Source organism: Pogoniulus pusillus, chromosome 2 (genome assembly GCF_015220805.1).
Source record: "Pogoniulus pusillus isolate bPogPus1 chromosome 2, bPogPus1.pri, whole genome shotgun sequence".
NCBI classification, from domain to species: domain Eukaryota; kingdom Metazoa; phylum Chordata; class Aves; order Piciformes; family Lybiidae; genus Pogoniulus; species Pogoniulus pusillus.
This window is the reverse complement of record NC_087265.1, coordinates 14,056,283-14,074,121: the sequence shown is the minus strand read 5'-3', so window position 1 is coordinate 14,074,121 and position 17,839 is coordinate 14,056,283. Positions and strand designations below refer to the sequence as shown.

Sequence of the window (17,839 nt, the reverse complement as noted above, 5' to 3'; positions counted from 1 at the left end):
ACTGGGATCTCTGTGCTCATCGCATCTGGTCAATGCCATTTTGACAGTAACGTTTCTGCAGGGCAATGTTCAGCCTTTTTATCAAGTGCAATATATGTAGTCATTGAGCTTACATCCAAATCCAGCCTTCTTCTATGGTCTCACGAGATCAGATGGAGGAAACCCATGTCCCTCTGTTGTCTAAAATATTCTGGGCTGAAGTGGGAAAGATTCTGCCAGCCTCAGCTGCTGACTTACCTGATGGATTGAGATATGATCCAGTGTTACTTACAAGCAGTTAGCTCTGGGATTTCTGCTATTCAGTGGTTCTCACTGGCAACCAGCAGCAGAACAAGGGGGGACAGTCTCAAATTGCATCAGAGGAGGTCTAGGCTGGATAATAGGAGGACGTTCTTCCCAGAGAAAGTGATTTGCAATTGGAATGGGCTACCCAGGGAGGTGGTGGAGTCGCTGTCCCTGAAGGTGTTCAAGCAAAGCCTGGATGAGGCACTTAGTGCCATGTTCTAGTTGACTGGCTAGGGCTGGGTGCTAGGTTGGACTGGATGATCTTGGAGGTCTCTTCCAACTTGGTTGATTTTATGATTCCATTCCATTCTATGATTTTTCTTTCTTGATGTGCACTAGACTGGTGCCTAGCTCTTTTGAAGCACTTCAGTGAGTCCTTCTGTGGGTTCCTGGAGATGTTTTGTCTTCATCTTTTACAGCTGACGTTGTCCTGCGTACCTACACAGTTCCTTAAATATCAAGTTTTTCAGTGGTTAAAATGCAGTGATTGGGCATTACCCCTACAGGATAATGCTGAGGGCATGAGACCTGATGGCTAAAAGACTTTTGCTCTTCAGAGTGATGTGGTTTTGCAGCAAGGATAGGTTATCCAAGGACAATACCAACAGAGAGGTGATTACTCCAGCAGTTGCTTTTACTTTCTAATGGTAGAGGTAGCAAAGACAACTGTAAGGTGTGAGAGTAACATTTCTCTTTTACAACAGTGTTTCAAATAGGTGGGACAGTAGCGTTTCTCCTTCAGTTGGCTGTTAGTTTTAGAGCTGTTAACACTGTTAATAGAGGAATGAGGAGCTAGTGAGACTTCAAACAGGTGAACAGGAAAAGAAAGTGCCCAAATGGCAAACACCTGAAATCTTGATAGCTGGGCTCAAGCAATACTATTTAACACACCTGCTAGGAAAGTAGAAACAAGTATTTCTCACAGCACTCCTTTTGAGATAACAGATCTCATCCCAAACCACAAACATTAGAGCTACAATTTAGCTAGATTAATCAGTGTATGATCTGGGATGAGACTCTTGGCTTTTCAGTCTCCATTTGGGCTCTCTAGTCACCTAAGACTGTAAAGAATAAAATATGAAGCCATACCTGCCACAACGTGCAGTTTCACTGATTGTTTTTAAAGCACTCGTGCCTCACAGCCTAGTAACAACGCTCCCCCCTCCCCCCCAGCCACTACCAAGCCCCAAATCGAAGACAAGAAATCATGCATGTGTAGCCACACCGGCGGTCACTCTTTTCCCGGGTACCTGCCCAGCTGCCAGCTGTGCCGTGCCCCCGCGGCTATTTATCGGAGGGGAGGCATAGCCGCGGTGCAGACCCGCGGTGCATACTATGTATGGATGTGGAGCGAGGCGGGGTACGAAACAAAAAATCCGCCCCGCCGTTCCGGGGTGTCCTGCCCACACCTGTGCCCGGTCCGCCCCACCGGCGGTAGCTGGGCCCCCGCCCGCAGCGCGCTGCTGCGCCGAGCGGCCGCGCCCCGCAGAGGGGCTGCCCCGGCCTGGCTCAGGAAGTGCCGGTAGGGAAGCGGCGGGGGCGGCCGCCGGGGGCCGGGCCGGGCTGGGCTGTCAGTGCGGCGAGGGGCAGCGGCGGCGGCGCGGGGGAGCGAAGCAGGTCGGAACAATAGCGGGTGGAAGGGAGGGGGCCGGCTGCGGCCGGGGGGCTTGGCACCGGCACCCCGCCCTGGGCCGCACCGCCCAGCAGAGCCCAGCGCAGCCCAGCCCCGGGGCAGCCGCCCCGCAGGCACCGCGGAAGGGATGATCCCGGCGGCGCTCGGTTGGGCTCGCTGCTAAACGCGCCTCCATCCCTCCCTCCTCTTCTCCCTCCCTCTTTCTCTCTCTCTCTCCCTCTCGGTTCTCTTCCTCCCTAACTCACTGGATATTACCAGCCGCTGGGCTCGCCGCCGCCGCTCCTCCAGCCATGAATCCCGCCGAAGGGGCGGCAGAGGAAGGCGCTGTCCCCGACTCCGAGGTGGATGCTTTCTTCCGAACAGGTAGGAGAGCCACGGGGAAGGAGCCGAAGCAGCGCCGGGCCCTGCCTCCGCCGCGGGATGCGGGGCTGGCGGCGGCGCGGGCACCGCCGGCAGCGGAGCCACGGGGACGGGAGAGAGGGGAATGGAAGGGGGTCCCTGCCTGCCTCCTCGCTTTGTCCACCCCAGCCTCTCGGCTTGTTTGTGCTGGGGTATCCCCTCCCGCCCCTGGGAGGATGCTACTGCGTTCTCGCCGCCGCCTGCTTAGGAAAGGGACTTGCCCGGGCCCCCGCCCCGGCCAGGTACAAAAGCCCCGCGGAGATGCTCGGGCAGAGTTGCCGCGTTGTTGCCCCCGCTAGAGATTTGTGCTGGCTGGGCCCCGCCGGACCCCCGCTCCGGACAGCAGCGGCGGCCTCCCGCGTACCGGCCGGTATTTGGGAGCAGAGCCGGGTGTCTGCCCTGCCCACCCCGCTCCGGCCGGGCGAAGCGCCGGGCGCTGCCTCTACCGCCTCTCCCGCCCTTCTTGTCACCCTCGCGTGGGCGGTGAAAGCAGAAGCGCCCCGGGCAGCGCTTTCCGCAACGGCGCTACCGGCCGGGGATGCTGATCGCGGGGGTACGGGCTCACAAAGTCTCAGGGCTGGTTGAGAACCTAGGGTTTCACTCTCCCGGTTCGGAGGATGCTGAAGTGGAACTGAAGAGTAGCTGGGATACACTTGAGCGTGACATGGGGCCCTCGTTCATGACACAGTGGCTAATGAAATCCTCCAGGCAGTGGGTATGTGCTGGGATCTCCACTGCACCACCCGGTACGTGTGGTGGTGGTTGTGTGGGAGCCCTCAGCTCTGAAACATGGCTTTTCACAGGATCAGCATCTCGACTGAAACAACTTGTGGTCTGCTCCCCCCCGCCGAACAAAATCTTGAGAAAGTATTACAGGCTTCTTGGTAGATTTTTAATTAAAAATTGTAAAGGATTAAATGCTTGTTTCATAAGGGGATTAACCCTTTTAGGCTGGGACTGACACTTATTGCCGCAGCTGTTTGTCAAGTCTTTGCTTTTCAGCTGTTTTTGTCCTTCTACCTGCTCATTAGCTACACACAGTGCTTTGAGCTCCGGTTACAAAAAACCATTTATGCAATCACCAAAACTTTAAAGAAGTAAAATCGTGAAGGCTTCCAGCACCTCCCTGCTATGGTAGACTGCTTCCCATTTATGTGAAGACCCTTTGATCTAGAGGATAACTATAATAAGGTCTGGCTGTGTGTATCTTGTGATCCACAAGCCCTCAAGTTATAGAGTATTTGCCTGTTGATAGCCTACCTGGTTACAGTCTCATTTCCTAAGTTGCAACAATTTCAGGGAAAAAAAAAAACAAACCCAAACCCAACCAAAACCCCCACAGACTTTTCTTTTAAAGAAAACCTGTTAATTGAAGTTCCCCCCACTTTCTCTCTCTCTCCTCTCCCCTCCTTCACCTGAAGCTGAATCATTTCTCTGGTGCACTGCCTTCTCAACATAAGCATGTTAGCAGAATTGAATTTGGAGAGTCTCAAGGTTGTCTAGCTTATATTTAAGAAAAGTATTCTTAAATGAGGAATAAGCACAGGGAGCCATGTGACTAGACAGTTCTTCAAGTCTGCTTCCTTCACCTGAAATTAAGAATCTATTTGTTACTTGCATTGTTTAACCTGGAGATTTCAGAAAGTCTCCTAATACCTTTGCTTCTTAAAGACACAAAATCACAGGAACTTGGGCCTGGAAGGGGATGTCTAAGCCATGTTCTTGCACTGAAGCATACTTGCACAGGCCATCCCTGATGTTTGTTTGTTTGTCTACCTTAAATTTCACTGAAGGAGATGGCAACATTTTTGTTTCTGAATCATTATGCAGCATCTTGTGTCCAAAATGATGACATAAAAAAAAAAACAACCCTTCACCTCTTTGTAATTCACTTTGATTGTCAGCTGTTGTAATGGCCACTGAGAGATGCATGAGGGGGAAAGCATGAGAACAGGCATGGCTGCCTTGGAATTGCACTCTTGGTTTCCTTCATTGTTTGTGCACCATTCACTTCTGGGTTTGTGTGCTGCTGTTGTGCCTGTCTGAGGTTGGGTTTAATGGATGGCAGAGGGAACAGCTGAAGTGGGGCTTAAGACAACAACTGTAGACAGGACACAACTGACTCCTCCATTCCCCTTTTTGCTTGTAATGGACAGTCTTGCCTGATTAAACACTGTGTTACAGGGTCTGTTTTGTAGTTGCTGCAGAGAACTGCACTGGCTGAGCACCTTTTTCCTTAGTAGTAGTTTCTTGCTTTTATTCCTTCTGTCCTGACTCGTATTCTGAGTTTCTAAGGCATAACCACTGTGGCTTATGTTCATATCGAGTGACAAATGAATCTGTATTGTTTGAGGATTAGCTGATCCAATAGCACAAGTGTACTCTAAACTGCCTAAAATCTTCCCAAATTCATGGCTACTGTATGGAAAAACATGCACTCGTTACTCTCAGTGAAAGCGATGGAGAGCAAACAAGGACTTGTGGCAAGGCTTTTAGTACCAGCTGGCCTTTACACTGAGCCAGGAGGATCGATAGGCTGCTCCCTGGTACCAGCAGCAGAGGCTGATACTGGGGATGGCGCCACATGGGGAGCTGCTCCCCCAGCAGCACCCAAACACTCTGAGGTTGCGGCAGTCCCTTATCGGAGATGACAGTTGAGACAGCAGCTTTCTGAGCTCTACCTGGAAAATTAAACTGAAGGAATTAACACGAGGTAATAAAGGAGGGTCTGTTCTGGTGCTTACACTGATGAGAATTAGGAATGAATTTTAAGAAAAGGGTGGATTTAACACCTGTGTGGTTCATGCTGGCAGTCAGTTAAACCTCCCCTGGGACAGGCAGGGTAGGAACTGTTCTAATTTTCACCATCAGATATATGCAGAGAGTAATTCAGTCTTCTTCTAGAGAATTACTCCCATGTAATTGGGATAAAAATTAACAGGCATGGGGACTTTAAGGGCAGAAATGATTACTGCGGTCTCCAGCTCCAATTTCTGGGATAACACTGGCTGCTGAGTCAAGGCAGTACTTTCAGTGTGGTGTCTCTTGCTTCTGTTTGACTAAGGAACCATTTTTTTTTTGCCTAAGAATGGCTTATTAAGTTTGTTATGAATATTTTGGTGACAAATAAAATAGGAACAAGTTCTCTAGAACTCTCAGGATCCTGTATGAAATGTGCACTGAAGCTTTTATACTGCGTAGAGCTGAATCCAAATACTTGTTGTTTCAAATATCAAGTAAATCACTTTGCAAAGTGTACAAATGATGGATATCTCTTGGATACAGATATAGATGGGAAGCTTTACCTTCATGGTTCAGGAGTTTCTGCAGTGTGTTCTGGAAGCAGAGGTGAAACATAAGGAAATCTTTTACCAAAATCTTAAATATTTATAGAGGTCAGTGGCAGAACAATTTAGCAAACTACCAATTACTGGCAAGGATAATCATCAATATTTCTTATCCACTAGCAGGTACAGTTTTATTTTCTAATTTATTTTTCTGGCACCTAAGGATAACATTGATTACATCTGATACAAAGATGCTGACTTTGTCATCAATACTTCCTGTGAGTGAGCTGAAAATTGATATTGTTCCATCTCCTTTGACTGCAATGAATTACTCTGTCTGCTTTCTGCTTTCCATCAGCCGTTATACTTTTAGCGTTGTTCATTTGTGCACAAGTGACTGGCAACTCTGCTACTAAATAACTTCAAAATGATTGGCAGTGGCCAGGCTGTTTGATCAATAGATGAGCTTGAAGTGATGTCTGTGCAGAAGTGCTCCTCGAGGTTGCTGGAATCAAGTGTCTCCTCGTAAAGCAGATAAATTGATTCAATCGAGATGTCACTGGGGGTGAGGTGTTTGTGTGATGCCTGACTTCCTCACCTAGAGACTTTATAAGGCCTGGTCTGGTAATGTGTGCTGATAAAGGAGGCTCTATTGTAGAAAAGACTGGTAGATTGTACCTGCCACTTGGAAAGTTCTTTTGTTCTTTAAGGTGGTACTGCTAATTAAAATCTGTACCACTCTCTAGAGGCTTTGACCTCCAACCCTGTCAGGAATATGACTTTTATTCCTTTCTTTACTTCATGGTGAGTTTTTGTTTGTTTGTTTCTCTGGGTCTTCTTTTATGTGATTGGCATAAAGGATGATTACTACACCACAGATGGGGATCTAAATGTTTCCAAACCTCTGTCACCAGTGTATGGGGAAGGCTGTGTGGCTCTCCCTTGCTGTGATCCATCCTCTTTTGAGGACTCTGAGAGAGTTTTGCTAGACTGGGAATTGGGATGTAGACGTGGCAAGGGCTGAGAAGGGGAATCAGGTGGTTTTGGTGGGAATGAGTGTTCTCTTCCCTCTTTCACCCTGCAGATGCTGCTCAGAAATGAGACAGAACCTGTTGATTTGTGGGGCCTTGTGACAAAAGGAAAGTATCTCTTTTTGTCTAATCCGAGAAGGGAGCAATTTTAATTAGCAGTTTATGTTCAGAAAATGTGTTGTTTTTTTTCTTTATCCTCACTCAAAAGTACATATAGGGCAACAAGGGTGACATCTGGTAGTCATTTACAATGTGTTTCTCCTGGATGAGATTGCATTGTTCTAGGCCAGTAGGAAGATATTTATTTTATTTGATATTAATTCAATTAACACTGAGCAGAATTACTTCCAGGGAAAGATGCTTTTCACGCCCAGCTTCTGTTCAGAGCCAGTATGTGCTGCATTCAGTTCACAATTCTTGATTTCTGGGACAGAATGCAATGGGGAACATAAGTTTATGGCACAAACATTAGTGAAGGGCATAGCAATGCAGTAAGGGTTGATACAATACACACAGAAGTTACTGAGGGAGTGACCTACTGCCTGTGCTGTGTTTTAGGGTTGAAACTCTGAAAGAAGAAAAATGCTATCCTGAAGTCAGCAGAGAGTAGTCCATGAGACCGCAGTGTGGCCAAGTGGGCCAAGGGGATAATGGGGTGAATTAAGAAGTGTGTGTCCAGCAGATCAAGGGAGGTTCTCCACCTCTGCTCTGCCCTGTTGAGACCTTCTCTTGAGTGCTGCATTCAGTTTTGGGCTCTCCAGTTAAAGAGGGACAGGGATCTGCTGGAAAAGGTCCAGTGGAGGGCTACAAGGATGATTAGGGAACTGGACCATATGCCTGATGAGGAGAGGCTGAGGGATCTGGGGCTTTTTAGTCTGGAGAAGAGAAGATTGAGAGGGGATGTAACAAATATCTGAGGGCTGGGTGTCGGGAGGGAGGGGACAGGCTCTTCTCACTTGCTCCCTGTCATAGGACAAGGAGCAATGGATATAAGCTGCAACACAGGAGGTTCCACCTCAACACAAGGGGGAACTTCTTTACTGTAAGAGTCACAGAACAATGGAACAGGCTTCCCATGAGAGGCTGTGGAGTCTCCTTCTCTGGAGACTTTCAAGGCCTGTCTGGATGCATTCCTCTATGACCTGAGCTAGATTGTATGGCCCTGCTCTGGCAGGGGGGTTGGACTTGATGATCTCTTTGGGTCCCTGTCAACCCCTAGCATTCTGCGATCCCGTGAAGAGATGCTCTGTACCATCTTCCTAGTGCTTATATAGACGATATTGCCTGTGGCCTTAGATGACTGTGTGTGCCTTAGGGTGATGAGCTGCATGAATGCAAGTAAGCATGCAACTTGGTTGGGCAAATGGAACTACTGCTGTTTCCCACTGCCTGCCTCCCATAGTGTCAAGTCTCATAATAATAACCTGCTGGGAAAACATGAGGGTTTAAAAGTAGGAGCAACTTTCACAGGTTTGGTGGTGGGGTTCTTTTTGGGTTTAATTTCCAAGCACACCCTTGGGTTAAGAGCCTTCTGGGGTGTCCTCCAACTGGGCAGGTGCTCAGGGCCTCTTGAAAGTTAGGGATGAAGTATTCTGTTATTTCAGCTGCTGTGACCTTACGGTCCCTAGGAAGGTTGATTATGGATGAATAGCAGCTTTATTGCTCCATGGTGGCACGTACCATACAGTACCCAGTGGTATTTGTAAGTACTTCATAGTTATATCAAAGAAAATACTTATGGAGTATTAGGCCTTATAAACCCATAGTGCTGTGTGTTTTACAGCTGGAACTTCAAGTCAGTCACGGAACAACTTAGAGGTATTTATGCTTTTGTTTGATTTGGACTGGTGTCTTGCTTTTAATATTTCTTTGGATAAACAACTCCTGTTTTACAGCCCTGCGTGGCACACGCACCCTGTGTTTAACTGAAGGAACTCTGCCACTGGGGGAATTTTGCCTAGTGAATCTGGCAAGAATAATAGTGAATATTACTATATGTGTTGCAAATGAAAGCTGTGTATGAAAAGAGAAGTCAAACTTGGTTGTCTAAATGGAGAACTTTAAAGTGTGGAAGGCTGTAAAAGAAAGATGGCATAATATTTTGAATTTTGTTTTATTTTGTTCCACTTGCTTCTGGGACAGATTTTTGTTACTGTTGTGCAGATCTAGAGGATATTAGAGGAACTGTCTGGGAGCTTTCATGAAACTTCTCAAAGGCACCCCAATGGCAGTCATAAATCTAGGTGCAAGTCAGTCAGCAGTGTGATACATGGACTGGAGTGCGTTGAATTGGGATTAGGAAGATGTCCTGGGTGACATAGCCCACTCTCACAAACCAGCCTCTTCCCACATGGAAGTGAGGGAAAGTGACACACAAAAAGAATAAGAGTTGAGGTGGAGCTGAGATAGGGAGTTTTACTGGGAGTGATCCAATACACAATTACCGTAGCGCAGAAAAGTGCAGCAACACTCCGAAGCATCAGTGGAAGCCAAGGATCTGTGCCTCCCCCTGGCCAACCCACAGCTAGCCCAGCAGAACAGAGGAACATGCCAAAACTGGAAACCAGAAGCAGCAACTGCAACAGGAAGCCTCTCACGTTACAGTCTGAACTTTATGCCCTGTGGCACTTTGCTCACAGTATCACCAAGGTTGGAAGAGACCTCATAGATCATCAAGTCCAACCCTCTACCACAGAGCTCAAGGCTAGACCATGGCACCAAGTGCCACGTCCAATCCTGCCTTGAACAGCCCCAGGGACGGCGACTCCACCACCTCCCCGGGCAGCCCATTCCAGTGTCCAATGACTCTCTCAGTGAAGAACTTTCTCCTCACTTCAAGCTTAAATTTCCCCTGGCGCAGCCTGAGGCTGTGTCCTCTTGTTCTGGTGCTGGCCACCTGAGAGAAGAGAGCAACCTCCTCCTGGCCACAACCACCCCTCAGGTAGTTGTAGACAGCAATAAGGTCACCCCTGAGCCTCCTCTTCTCCAGGCTAAACAATCCCAGCTCCCTCAGCCTCTCCTTGTAGGGCTGTGCTCAAGGCCTCTCCCCAGCCTCGTCGCCCTTCTCTGGACATGCTCAAGCATCTCAATGTCCCTCCTAAACTGGGGGGCCCAGAACTGAACACAGGACTCAAGGTGTGGTCTAACCAGTGCAGAGTACAGGGGCAGAATGACCTCCCTGCTCCTGCTGACCACACCATTCCTGATGCAGGCCAGGATGCCATTGGCTCTCTTGGCCACCTGGGCACACTGCTGGCTCATGTTCAGGCGGGTATCAATCAGCACCCCCAGATCCCTCTCTGTCTGGCTGCTCTCCAGCCACTCCGACCCCAGCCTGTATCTCTGCATGGGGTTGTTGTGGCCAAAGTGCAGCACCCTGCACTTGGAGCTATTGAACCCCATCCTATTGGACTCTGCCCATCTGTCCAGGGTCAAGGTCCCACTGCAGAGCCCTTCTGCCTTCCAACCCAGCCACATCTGCCCCCAGCTTAGTGTCATCTGCAAACTTGCTGATGACTGACTCCATGCCCTCATCCAGATCATCTATGAAGATGTTAAAGAGGATGGGGCCCAGCACTGACCCCTGAGGGACACCACTAGTGACTGGCCGCCAGCTGGATGTGGCACCATTCACCACCACTCTCTGGGTCCGGCCCTCCAGCCAGTTCCTGACCACACCATTCCTGATGCAGGCCAGGATGCCACTGGCTCTCTAGGCCACCTGGGCATACTGTTGGCTCATCAATCAGCACCCCCAGATCCCTTTCTGTTTGGCTGCTCTCCAGCCACTCCTACCCCAGCCTAGTGCTCCAACCAGCACTTCCATTTTTGAAGCCACTGTGGTGGCAGCATGGTATTGAATAGCATCAGCAAATTCAACTTAACCCAGGAGAGAGGATTTTGAGTTAAGGATGGAGTGATATTTCAGCGAAATATTGAAGTCTTCATGTCCTATTTCAGGTTTGTTTCAGAGTGAGCCCAGTATTTGAATCCATAAAGAAGACTTACTTTCTGTTGGAAGTCATTGCAAAAGTCATTACATATGTGATGACTGTGGAATAACATTAGTTCCAGCTGCATTTAATTTACTTAATTTTGCACTGTTCAGCAAAGATTCAAAGTGGTACATTAAACTCAGGTAGGTGCAATGCTGGAGTGTGAAATACCACATAAACCATTTGTTCAAAGTTTCTGTCATTCCTGTTTCCCAATCAAAGGTTTAAGAGACAATCCTGTTTCTACTTGGAAATATAAATATTAGTTTCATTTGCTCATTTTCATTAATGAGTGCCTAATTCAAATTGTGGTTTATTGGGGTTCTTTCTCCCTTATCAACATGTATGGCTTTGTTACTAAAATCCAGGAGTGTTTTCTGCTTCCTCCTAATTAGACAGTGTAGTGACTCTGTATGTATAGGTACATAGGCTTAATTTGTCACATTTGCACTTCAAGGCAACAAACTGCCTTTAAAACTAAAATTGAAGTTTCTTTTTTTTGCTCACCTTAATTATATGAACCTGCATTTCAGTTTCATTGAAGGAACAAAACTACCATAATTAGGCAGTCTGGAGTTTTTAGTGTAAGGTCACATTATGCTTTGCTGAGGATAATAAGAGGAAATGATCTTCAATTTAACATCTCGATGACTGGCAGAGCAGCTGCTCTGGTCATTTCTGTTAGTGAAGTGGCCTTGGGAAGAAGGATGAGTGTGGGTTTTTTTTGTGAGAGAAATTAAATGAACCTTGTCACATAATTGGTACACATGTAGACTGACTGGAGTTTTCAGGTTTTTAAACTGTTTTTATGTGTGAGTGCATGCAGTAACCTGGGATGAAGTGGAAGAAGATGTACCTTACCTTTTAAAATCAAACGTCATTACATGGAAAGATTTGATTCCATGATGTTGCTCTCTTCTAGGAATTATGAGCCTTTCTTTGAGAAGTGAGTGCTCGGTGAAGTAGTAAAAGCAGCAGGTCAGGCAGGCTCTGGCTGGGATATGAAGAGTGGTAGTTGACCCAGGTTGGTTTGTTACCTGGAATTAAAATATAGCTAGTGAAAAGAGCTCTGCGAGGGTTTCCCAGTAATACCAGCACTGTTGGCATGGTTCCTGACTCCTGGAGTGTACCCTGGCACTCCTGCTGTTTTAATGGCAACTGGCAGCCTACGTTGGGAGCAGCATCCTCAGCTGGAAACAATAGTGTCTGATTCTTGTTTGTCAGCTGGGACAATAGCCCTGCTGATGGGCTGCGGAGAAGGAGAGCAGGCTTCCTTTGTATGGCAGTGCAGGCATGGCAGATGGCTAATTGGACATGATAAACCACGGGGGCAATGGGGGAGAAAAAGGAGATCTGAAGGGATTATCGTTTTGTATCCCCTGTGTTGGGGGGGAGAGAGATGTATTTTGGAGATGTTATCAACTTCAGCTCTTTGCCATGAATATATCATTCAGTAGTGATGAAGAGGGACACCTTGACTAAAGTCTGTCCTTAGCTGATGTGAAGTCCACTTTATTAGCTGGAAGCAAATGGTATTACTATATGGGAAGGTAGGCAAAGGCATGGCCCCCAGAGATGCTGGCATGGCACTTAGGAAAATTAGCAGTGCATATTTTTCACTGGTCTTGTAAGTGAATGTCACACTGTTGTGCCAAACAGCATCCACGCTGAAAACAAAGAGCTTTGCAGCAGTGCTTTTCAGGAATGAAAACTTATGATCTACTGTAGTTTGTCTTGATATGAATAGACATCCATCAGTGTTGAAGCACTGAGAAGATAAGCTGATTAACAAAGACAGAATTAAATTAAGTGTCTTTTGTTAGACTCAATAGAGTATACACTGTGAAGCCAAAACCTGAGGCCCTTGCTCAAACAATTTTTTCTGTATTTAAAATATCTTACTGATAAAGGGAATGAAAGCCTTAAGGTTAGGACCATAGAATCATAAAATCAACCAGGTTGGAAGAGACCTCCAAGATCATCCAGTCCAACCTAGCACCCAGCCCTATCCAGTCAGCTAGACCATGGCACTAAGTGCCTCATCCAGGCTTTTCTTGAATGGTGACTCCATCACCTCCCTGGGCAGCCCATTTCAGTGGCAAATCACTCTCTCTGGGAAGAACTTCCTCCTAACATCCAGCCTATACTTCCCCCAGCACAACTTGAGACTGTGTCCCCTTGTTCTGTTTCTGGTTGCCTGGGAGAAGAGACCAACCCCCACCTGGCTACAACCTCCCTTTAGGTAGTTGTAGACAGCAATGAGGTCAGCCCTGAGCCTCCTCTTCTCCAGGCTAAACAACCCCAGCTCCCTCAGCCTCTCCTCATAGGGTTTGTGTACCAGGCTCTTCACCAGCCTTGTTGCCCTTCTCTGGACATGTTCCAGCACCTCAACATCTCTCTTGAATTGAGGGGCCCTGAACTGGAAAGGGTTCATCAGAGGCGTGGAACATCTCTCCTGTGAAGAAAGACAAAGTTGGTTTCATTCAGTCTTTCAGAAGCGAAGGCACTAGGGAGAACTTACTGCAACCTTTCAATACTTACAGGGGGCCTGTAAGAGAAATGAGGACAGACATGTATTAGAACCTCTTGCAGTAGGACAAAGAGTAATGGTTTTATACTAAAAGAGTTAGACTTAGGCTAGATATATTGAAGAAATTTTTTACACTGAGAGTGGTGAAACACTGACACAAGTTGCCCAGTGAGAGATGGTAGATGTCCCATCCCTGGAAACATTCCAGAGGCTCTGAACTAGTTGAAGATGTTCCTGCTCACTGCAGGGGTGTTGGACTAGATGACCTTTAAAGCTTTTTGCAGAACCATTCTGTCTCTAAGTGTCAGTCCCAGGCAGTTCTTGATATGAGATGTGTAGGCTTAGCTGATGGCTTTGGTTGTTCTCAGTTGAAGGCTGTGCCCACAGCCCATTAGCAGCATGGATGCATTTTAATTCCTTTTTTTTGATCCTCCTTAGTTAAACAGCAAGAGAAAACATACCACAGCTTTGGAAGTAGTTTGACAATCTGTGTGCATCTCTGGCTTTAATTCCCTGTTTTGTAAAATAGTATCAAAGGCCTGGAATACTTTGCTATTTTAGTGTCTCTCATAGTAATAATAATGTTATGGCATATAACAAATACATTTAAATTGTAGTAAAAATAAATCTGTAAGAGTTTAAAAATAATAGCTAGCAAGAAATATGCAGGATCCAGTGGAAGCAGATTTACTTTCTGTGGAAATGTCTAGACTGTGTTTCTCTTCCACTGTTTACTACTGTCTTTTCCCACAGGACAACTTCAGTGAAAACTCCAAATTGAAAGTTTCAGCAGGCTGCCTTTGGTTTCAGCAGGCCCTTCAAGTGCTCTACCCATTAGTCTTTGTAGCTTTTGAAGCTATCAGTACAAAAGACTTGTTTCTGCAGGGATGCAGTAAAACTTCCATAGGGTGCTCCTACTATGGGACCTAAAATATTGTCATTATGTTACAATGGTTTTCTGACAGAGTTTATTATTTGTATTATTGCCTCAGTCGCTGATTAATTCCTTCTGAAGCAGATGCTGCTTGAATACTGAACAAAAAGATGATCCTTGCCATCAAGTGCTAACGATAAAAGCTGTCAAGTGGATTGTGAATTCATTTAACCAAAGACTTGTCCTTCAATTTGCTTTGCTTTTAAACACATCTAAAGGACAAGCCATAGAAGTTACAGAGTCTAGCACTGGTTCTGGGACAGATGGAATAGCTGAATATAGGGTATGGACAGAAAAATAGGGAAGAAATGAGAGAACTGTAGGGAAACATGAAAAAAATGGAAGAAAGTGATAGGGTTATCTGGCAGAACACTTCAGAGCTGGAGGATGCTTGGCTGAGAAAGGGACTGCAGCCTGCATCCTCTGTGGAAGGGATATGAGTGATGTCAGTGTGAGGAAGGTCAGAAGCCAAAGGAAATTGCAAAATGAGACAATAAGAAGTTTGATTTGACTTGTAGCTTTTGGAATGGAAAGGCAAACCTAGATTTTCTAACACATAAGAGAAGAAAAAATTGGCAGACTTTGGCTGGATAGTGAAAGGGGGGAATAGGCAAAGCTTATGCATTTACTGTGCTCAGAATGGGGAAGGCAGCAATAGGAGGTTACTGCAAAACACAGGAGCAATAGCAGTTTTCTCTTCTAGCAGATGCCCCTCACCATCGAATACTGCTACTTCCACTGCAGTCTTGGAACAGTGACTGCACCAAATGCCTGTCTTGCTTTGATGCGGCGGAGAGAAGGCATTTCCCTATGGAGAAGGCAAAGAGCCGACATCTTTGGGTGTTCTACTTCACATTCAGTGCCTCTTGTTCACAGAAATGTGTCATGAGGAGCTGTCTTCTTTGGGTCTTACTGCCGCTGTGGTTGCAGCAATTTAACTTTCCTGTTCTGTGTTTCCGTGCTGAGGTAGAGTTCAGGAGTGATGCTAATAGAGTCAGTCTGAAGCATTCAGATAAATTTAGTCCCCAAGAGCAAAGTCAGGCCTACCAGGTAAATAGTAATGATCCTGTGAGCTTTCAGGACTTAGAGCTGCGGTGTGCAAATCTCCCATTAACAGCTTGCTCCTATTCAACTCGATCCTCCTCAAAAGTTAGCTGGGGCATTAAAGAGGTCACCTATCTGTTACAGATTCCAGTTAGCCTAGAATCTATCTGTTGCTTCAGGTTGTTTATCAGATTTCTGATTAAAACAGTCTTAAAGTTTTTGAGGCTAGGAGAAAATCGTTAACACAGTCCATTTAGAATACCTCTGCTGCTAAAACTGAAGTAAAACTCTGTTAATTAGATGAGGTCAGATTAATTAAAACTGAACTGTGTGCTAATGGGAGTTTGTAAAAATGACACTTCCTGGCGTGTAAGTCATTATCACGCAGAAATAAGTATGTATTTATTAAGGCAGATGTCTTCACCGTTGAGTTGTGCAGTAAGGTGTAACTGGCAGCTTTGACCTAGTTGCTGTGATTGGGATTGATCTCAGCACTTGATCCAGCTTCATCTCAGTTGTGATGTTTGTGCTTTGGAGCCTTAAAATACCCATGTGTAATAGTTCAAAAACAATGACTGGGTAGTCAAAAACAATGGTTCAAAACTAATTACTTGGATAGTCAAAGCACAGATTTCTACTTGTCCACCTCAGAAGTTAAGCAATTCTTGAGATGAACAGTAAGTGCTTTGCTTTGCTCAGCTATCCTCAGCTCATACAATGGTGGTGTGGAGAATAGTAAAGAGGAACAACAAACAGATTTTTGCAGCATTTTTGAACACTTCAGTAGTCACAATCTTTGTGTAGAATAGACAAGTTTCATCAAACTCATCTATGAAAAGGAGATAATCAGATACAAAGCTGTAGTAAAAGTGGCTTTGTTGAGGTTATGCATATGTTCTTGAAAAACACATGTCCTGGTGGTGGAGCAAACCCTGATAAAAGTGGTTCATTGCTTCACCTTCTGTTGGCAGGCAGGAGCCAGGAGAAGCACACTGATGCCTATTTTGCTGTAGGATTATCAGAAGTCATGGATGAAGTGAAAGATGAAATCAGAGAGATGTGCAAAGACTTGGCTCTTCTTAAACCACTTGATATGGGTGCCTATTTATGGATGTAAGTGGCCTACTTCAGACAGGTTGTACAGCTTGGCCTTTGTCCTGGAAATGGGATTAACACACCTTGACTATGTCCATACCAACCAGTCAGATGGTCTTAAGATGTCTGTTACACTGACCCTATATTTAAATATACATAGGTCAGAACCACATCTGGTATAAAAAGTGGCCTGATGCCAGTTACAGCAGAGGAGCTACAGCAATTTACACAGGCGGAAATTCTGGCCTGTGTTCAGCTGTCAGACTCATGTGGGGATGTGGCCAAAGAGGACTGGTAACAGAGTCAGGATATTTCTAATTTAATGTGTTAAGACATCCAGATGATTTTGCTCATCATCATGGTACCTGAATGCTGACAAACCGAGGAAGTTGGGCTCTGGATTTGTTCTGCTCACTGTTTGCTGGAGTCCTCTGCGTCTTTTTTTGTAATGAGTGTGCTGCTGTGAAAGTTACAGCTATTAAATGCTAAATGTAAGAGAGATTTAATGACATGCTATTAAAAAGTTCCACCTACCTAAAAATGCTTTGCTTTCCAGGCCAGGTTTGCTAATATATTCCATATTTCACAGAGAACTCTTCATGAAGAGAATGCTGTCAGGAGCCATTTACAGCTCTGATCCTGCTTTTGTTGTCTTTAATGAGTGCCAGATTCCCTTTCCCTGCAGAATCAACCACAATGCCACCAAGTTTATGCTATGGATGTCTCCCATGGGTGCGTTAGTTACTCAGGGCATGGGAAGGTACCTCCCAACTGGTTCCATACAGCTGAGTTTAACAGAGCTATAATCATAGAATATGGTTTCCTTTTCTTGGTCTTGTTTTCCCTCATACTTTTCCTCTTGGAATATATCTAGAAAATTTAAAACCAGTGTACTGACATTCCAGACAGGGCCATTCACTTAACATGGCATTGTCCAGGGTAAGACAAATATGTGTGACCTTCTGAAGAGTGCTGAATTGATTCCCCATACTGCCAGCATTTACCAGTAACATTCCCCATGTAATGCATGAGTGAGAGAACTGCAAAGTGTTATAATTGCTACTCTGAAGTGCAGTTTTCACACTGACAAGAAATAGAAAGTCATGTTGCATCTTCCTATGGGAATATATAGACAAAGACAAATTTCCTTTTCGGATGTTGTCTTTGTATTTAATTTCTTTAGAGATGGGTTGTGGGAGGTTTAGCTCAGGCAGTGGTCATCAGTCTGTGGACTGCAGAGAGGTGCTGGAGCTTTCTTCCCCCTCTAAATGCCACAGTCCCTCCATTGCTTCCCAGTCCAGAGCACAACCTTTTTTGCTGGCTGCAGCTCCCCAGCAGAGGATTGTGTTGGCTTATATATACCTGGAAGATTTAAGAGGGAGCAACCCTGCTCCCTGGCTCTATTTTGTAGATGTCTCCCATCCAAGTTGGCTTCAGTCTTGTTGAACTGGGTGAATGGCCCTGTCTGGAATGTCAGCACACTGTTGTGGGGGGAACCTGCCACGTCTTTTCCTCTTGTCCTGCTTCTGGGGTGCAGAGTGACCTCTCTTTACACACAAAGTAACTTCATGTCAAATAGACAAGACAGAAAGTTCATAAAAATTAA

General features: G+C 45.9%; 1 protein-coding gene across 14 annotated transcripts in view; it reads left to right on the top strand.

The window, feature by feature from the left end:
• Window positions 1-1,179: 1,179 nt before the first annotated feature.
• KALRN (kalirin RhoGEF kinase) overlaps window positions 1,180-17,839 on the top strand; it is a 651,147-nt gene continuing 634,487 nt past the window's right edge. For 5 of the 14 annotated variants that reach the window (XM_064156788.1, XM_064156780.1, XM_064156820.1 and 2 more), the window contains exons 1-2: window positions 1,181-1,645; window positions 2,177-2,281. In XM_064156788.1, the coding sequence (XP_064012858.1) occupies window positions 1,621-1,645; window positions 2,177-2,281 (130 nt within the window). In that variant the 5' untranslated portion in view covers window positions 1,181-1,620. Of the gene's footprint in view, window positions 1,646-1,688; window positions 1,808-1,846; window positions 1,903-2,176; window positions 2,282-17,839 lie in introns of those variants that run through there. The other 9 variants (XM_064156835.1, XM_064156843.1, XM_064156910.1 and 6 more) reach the window with 5 other exon arrangements.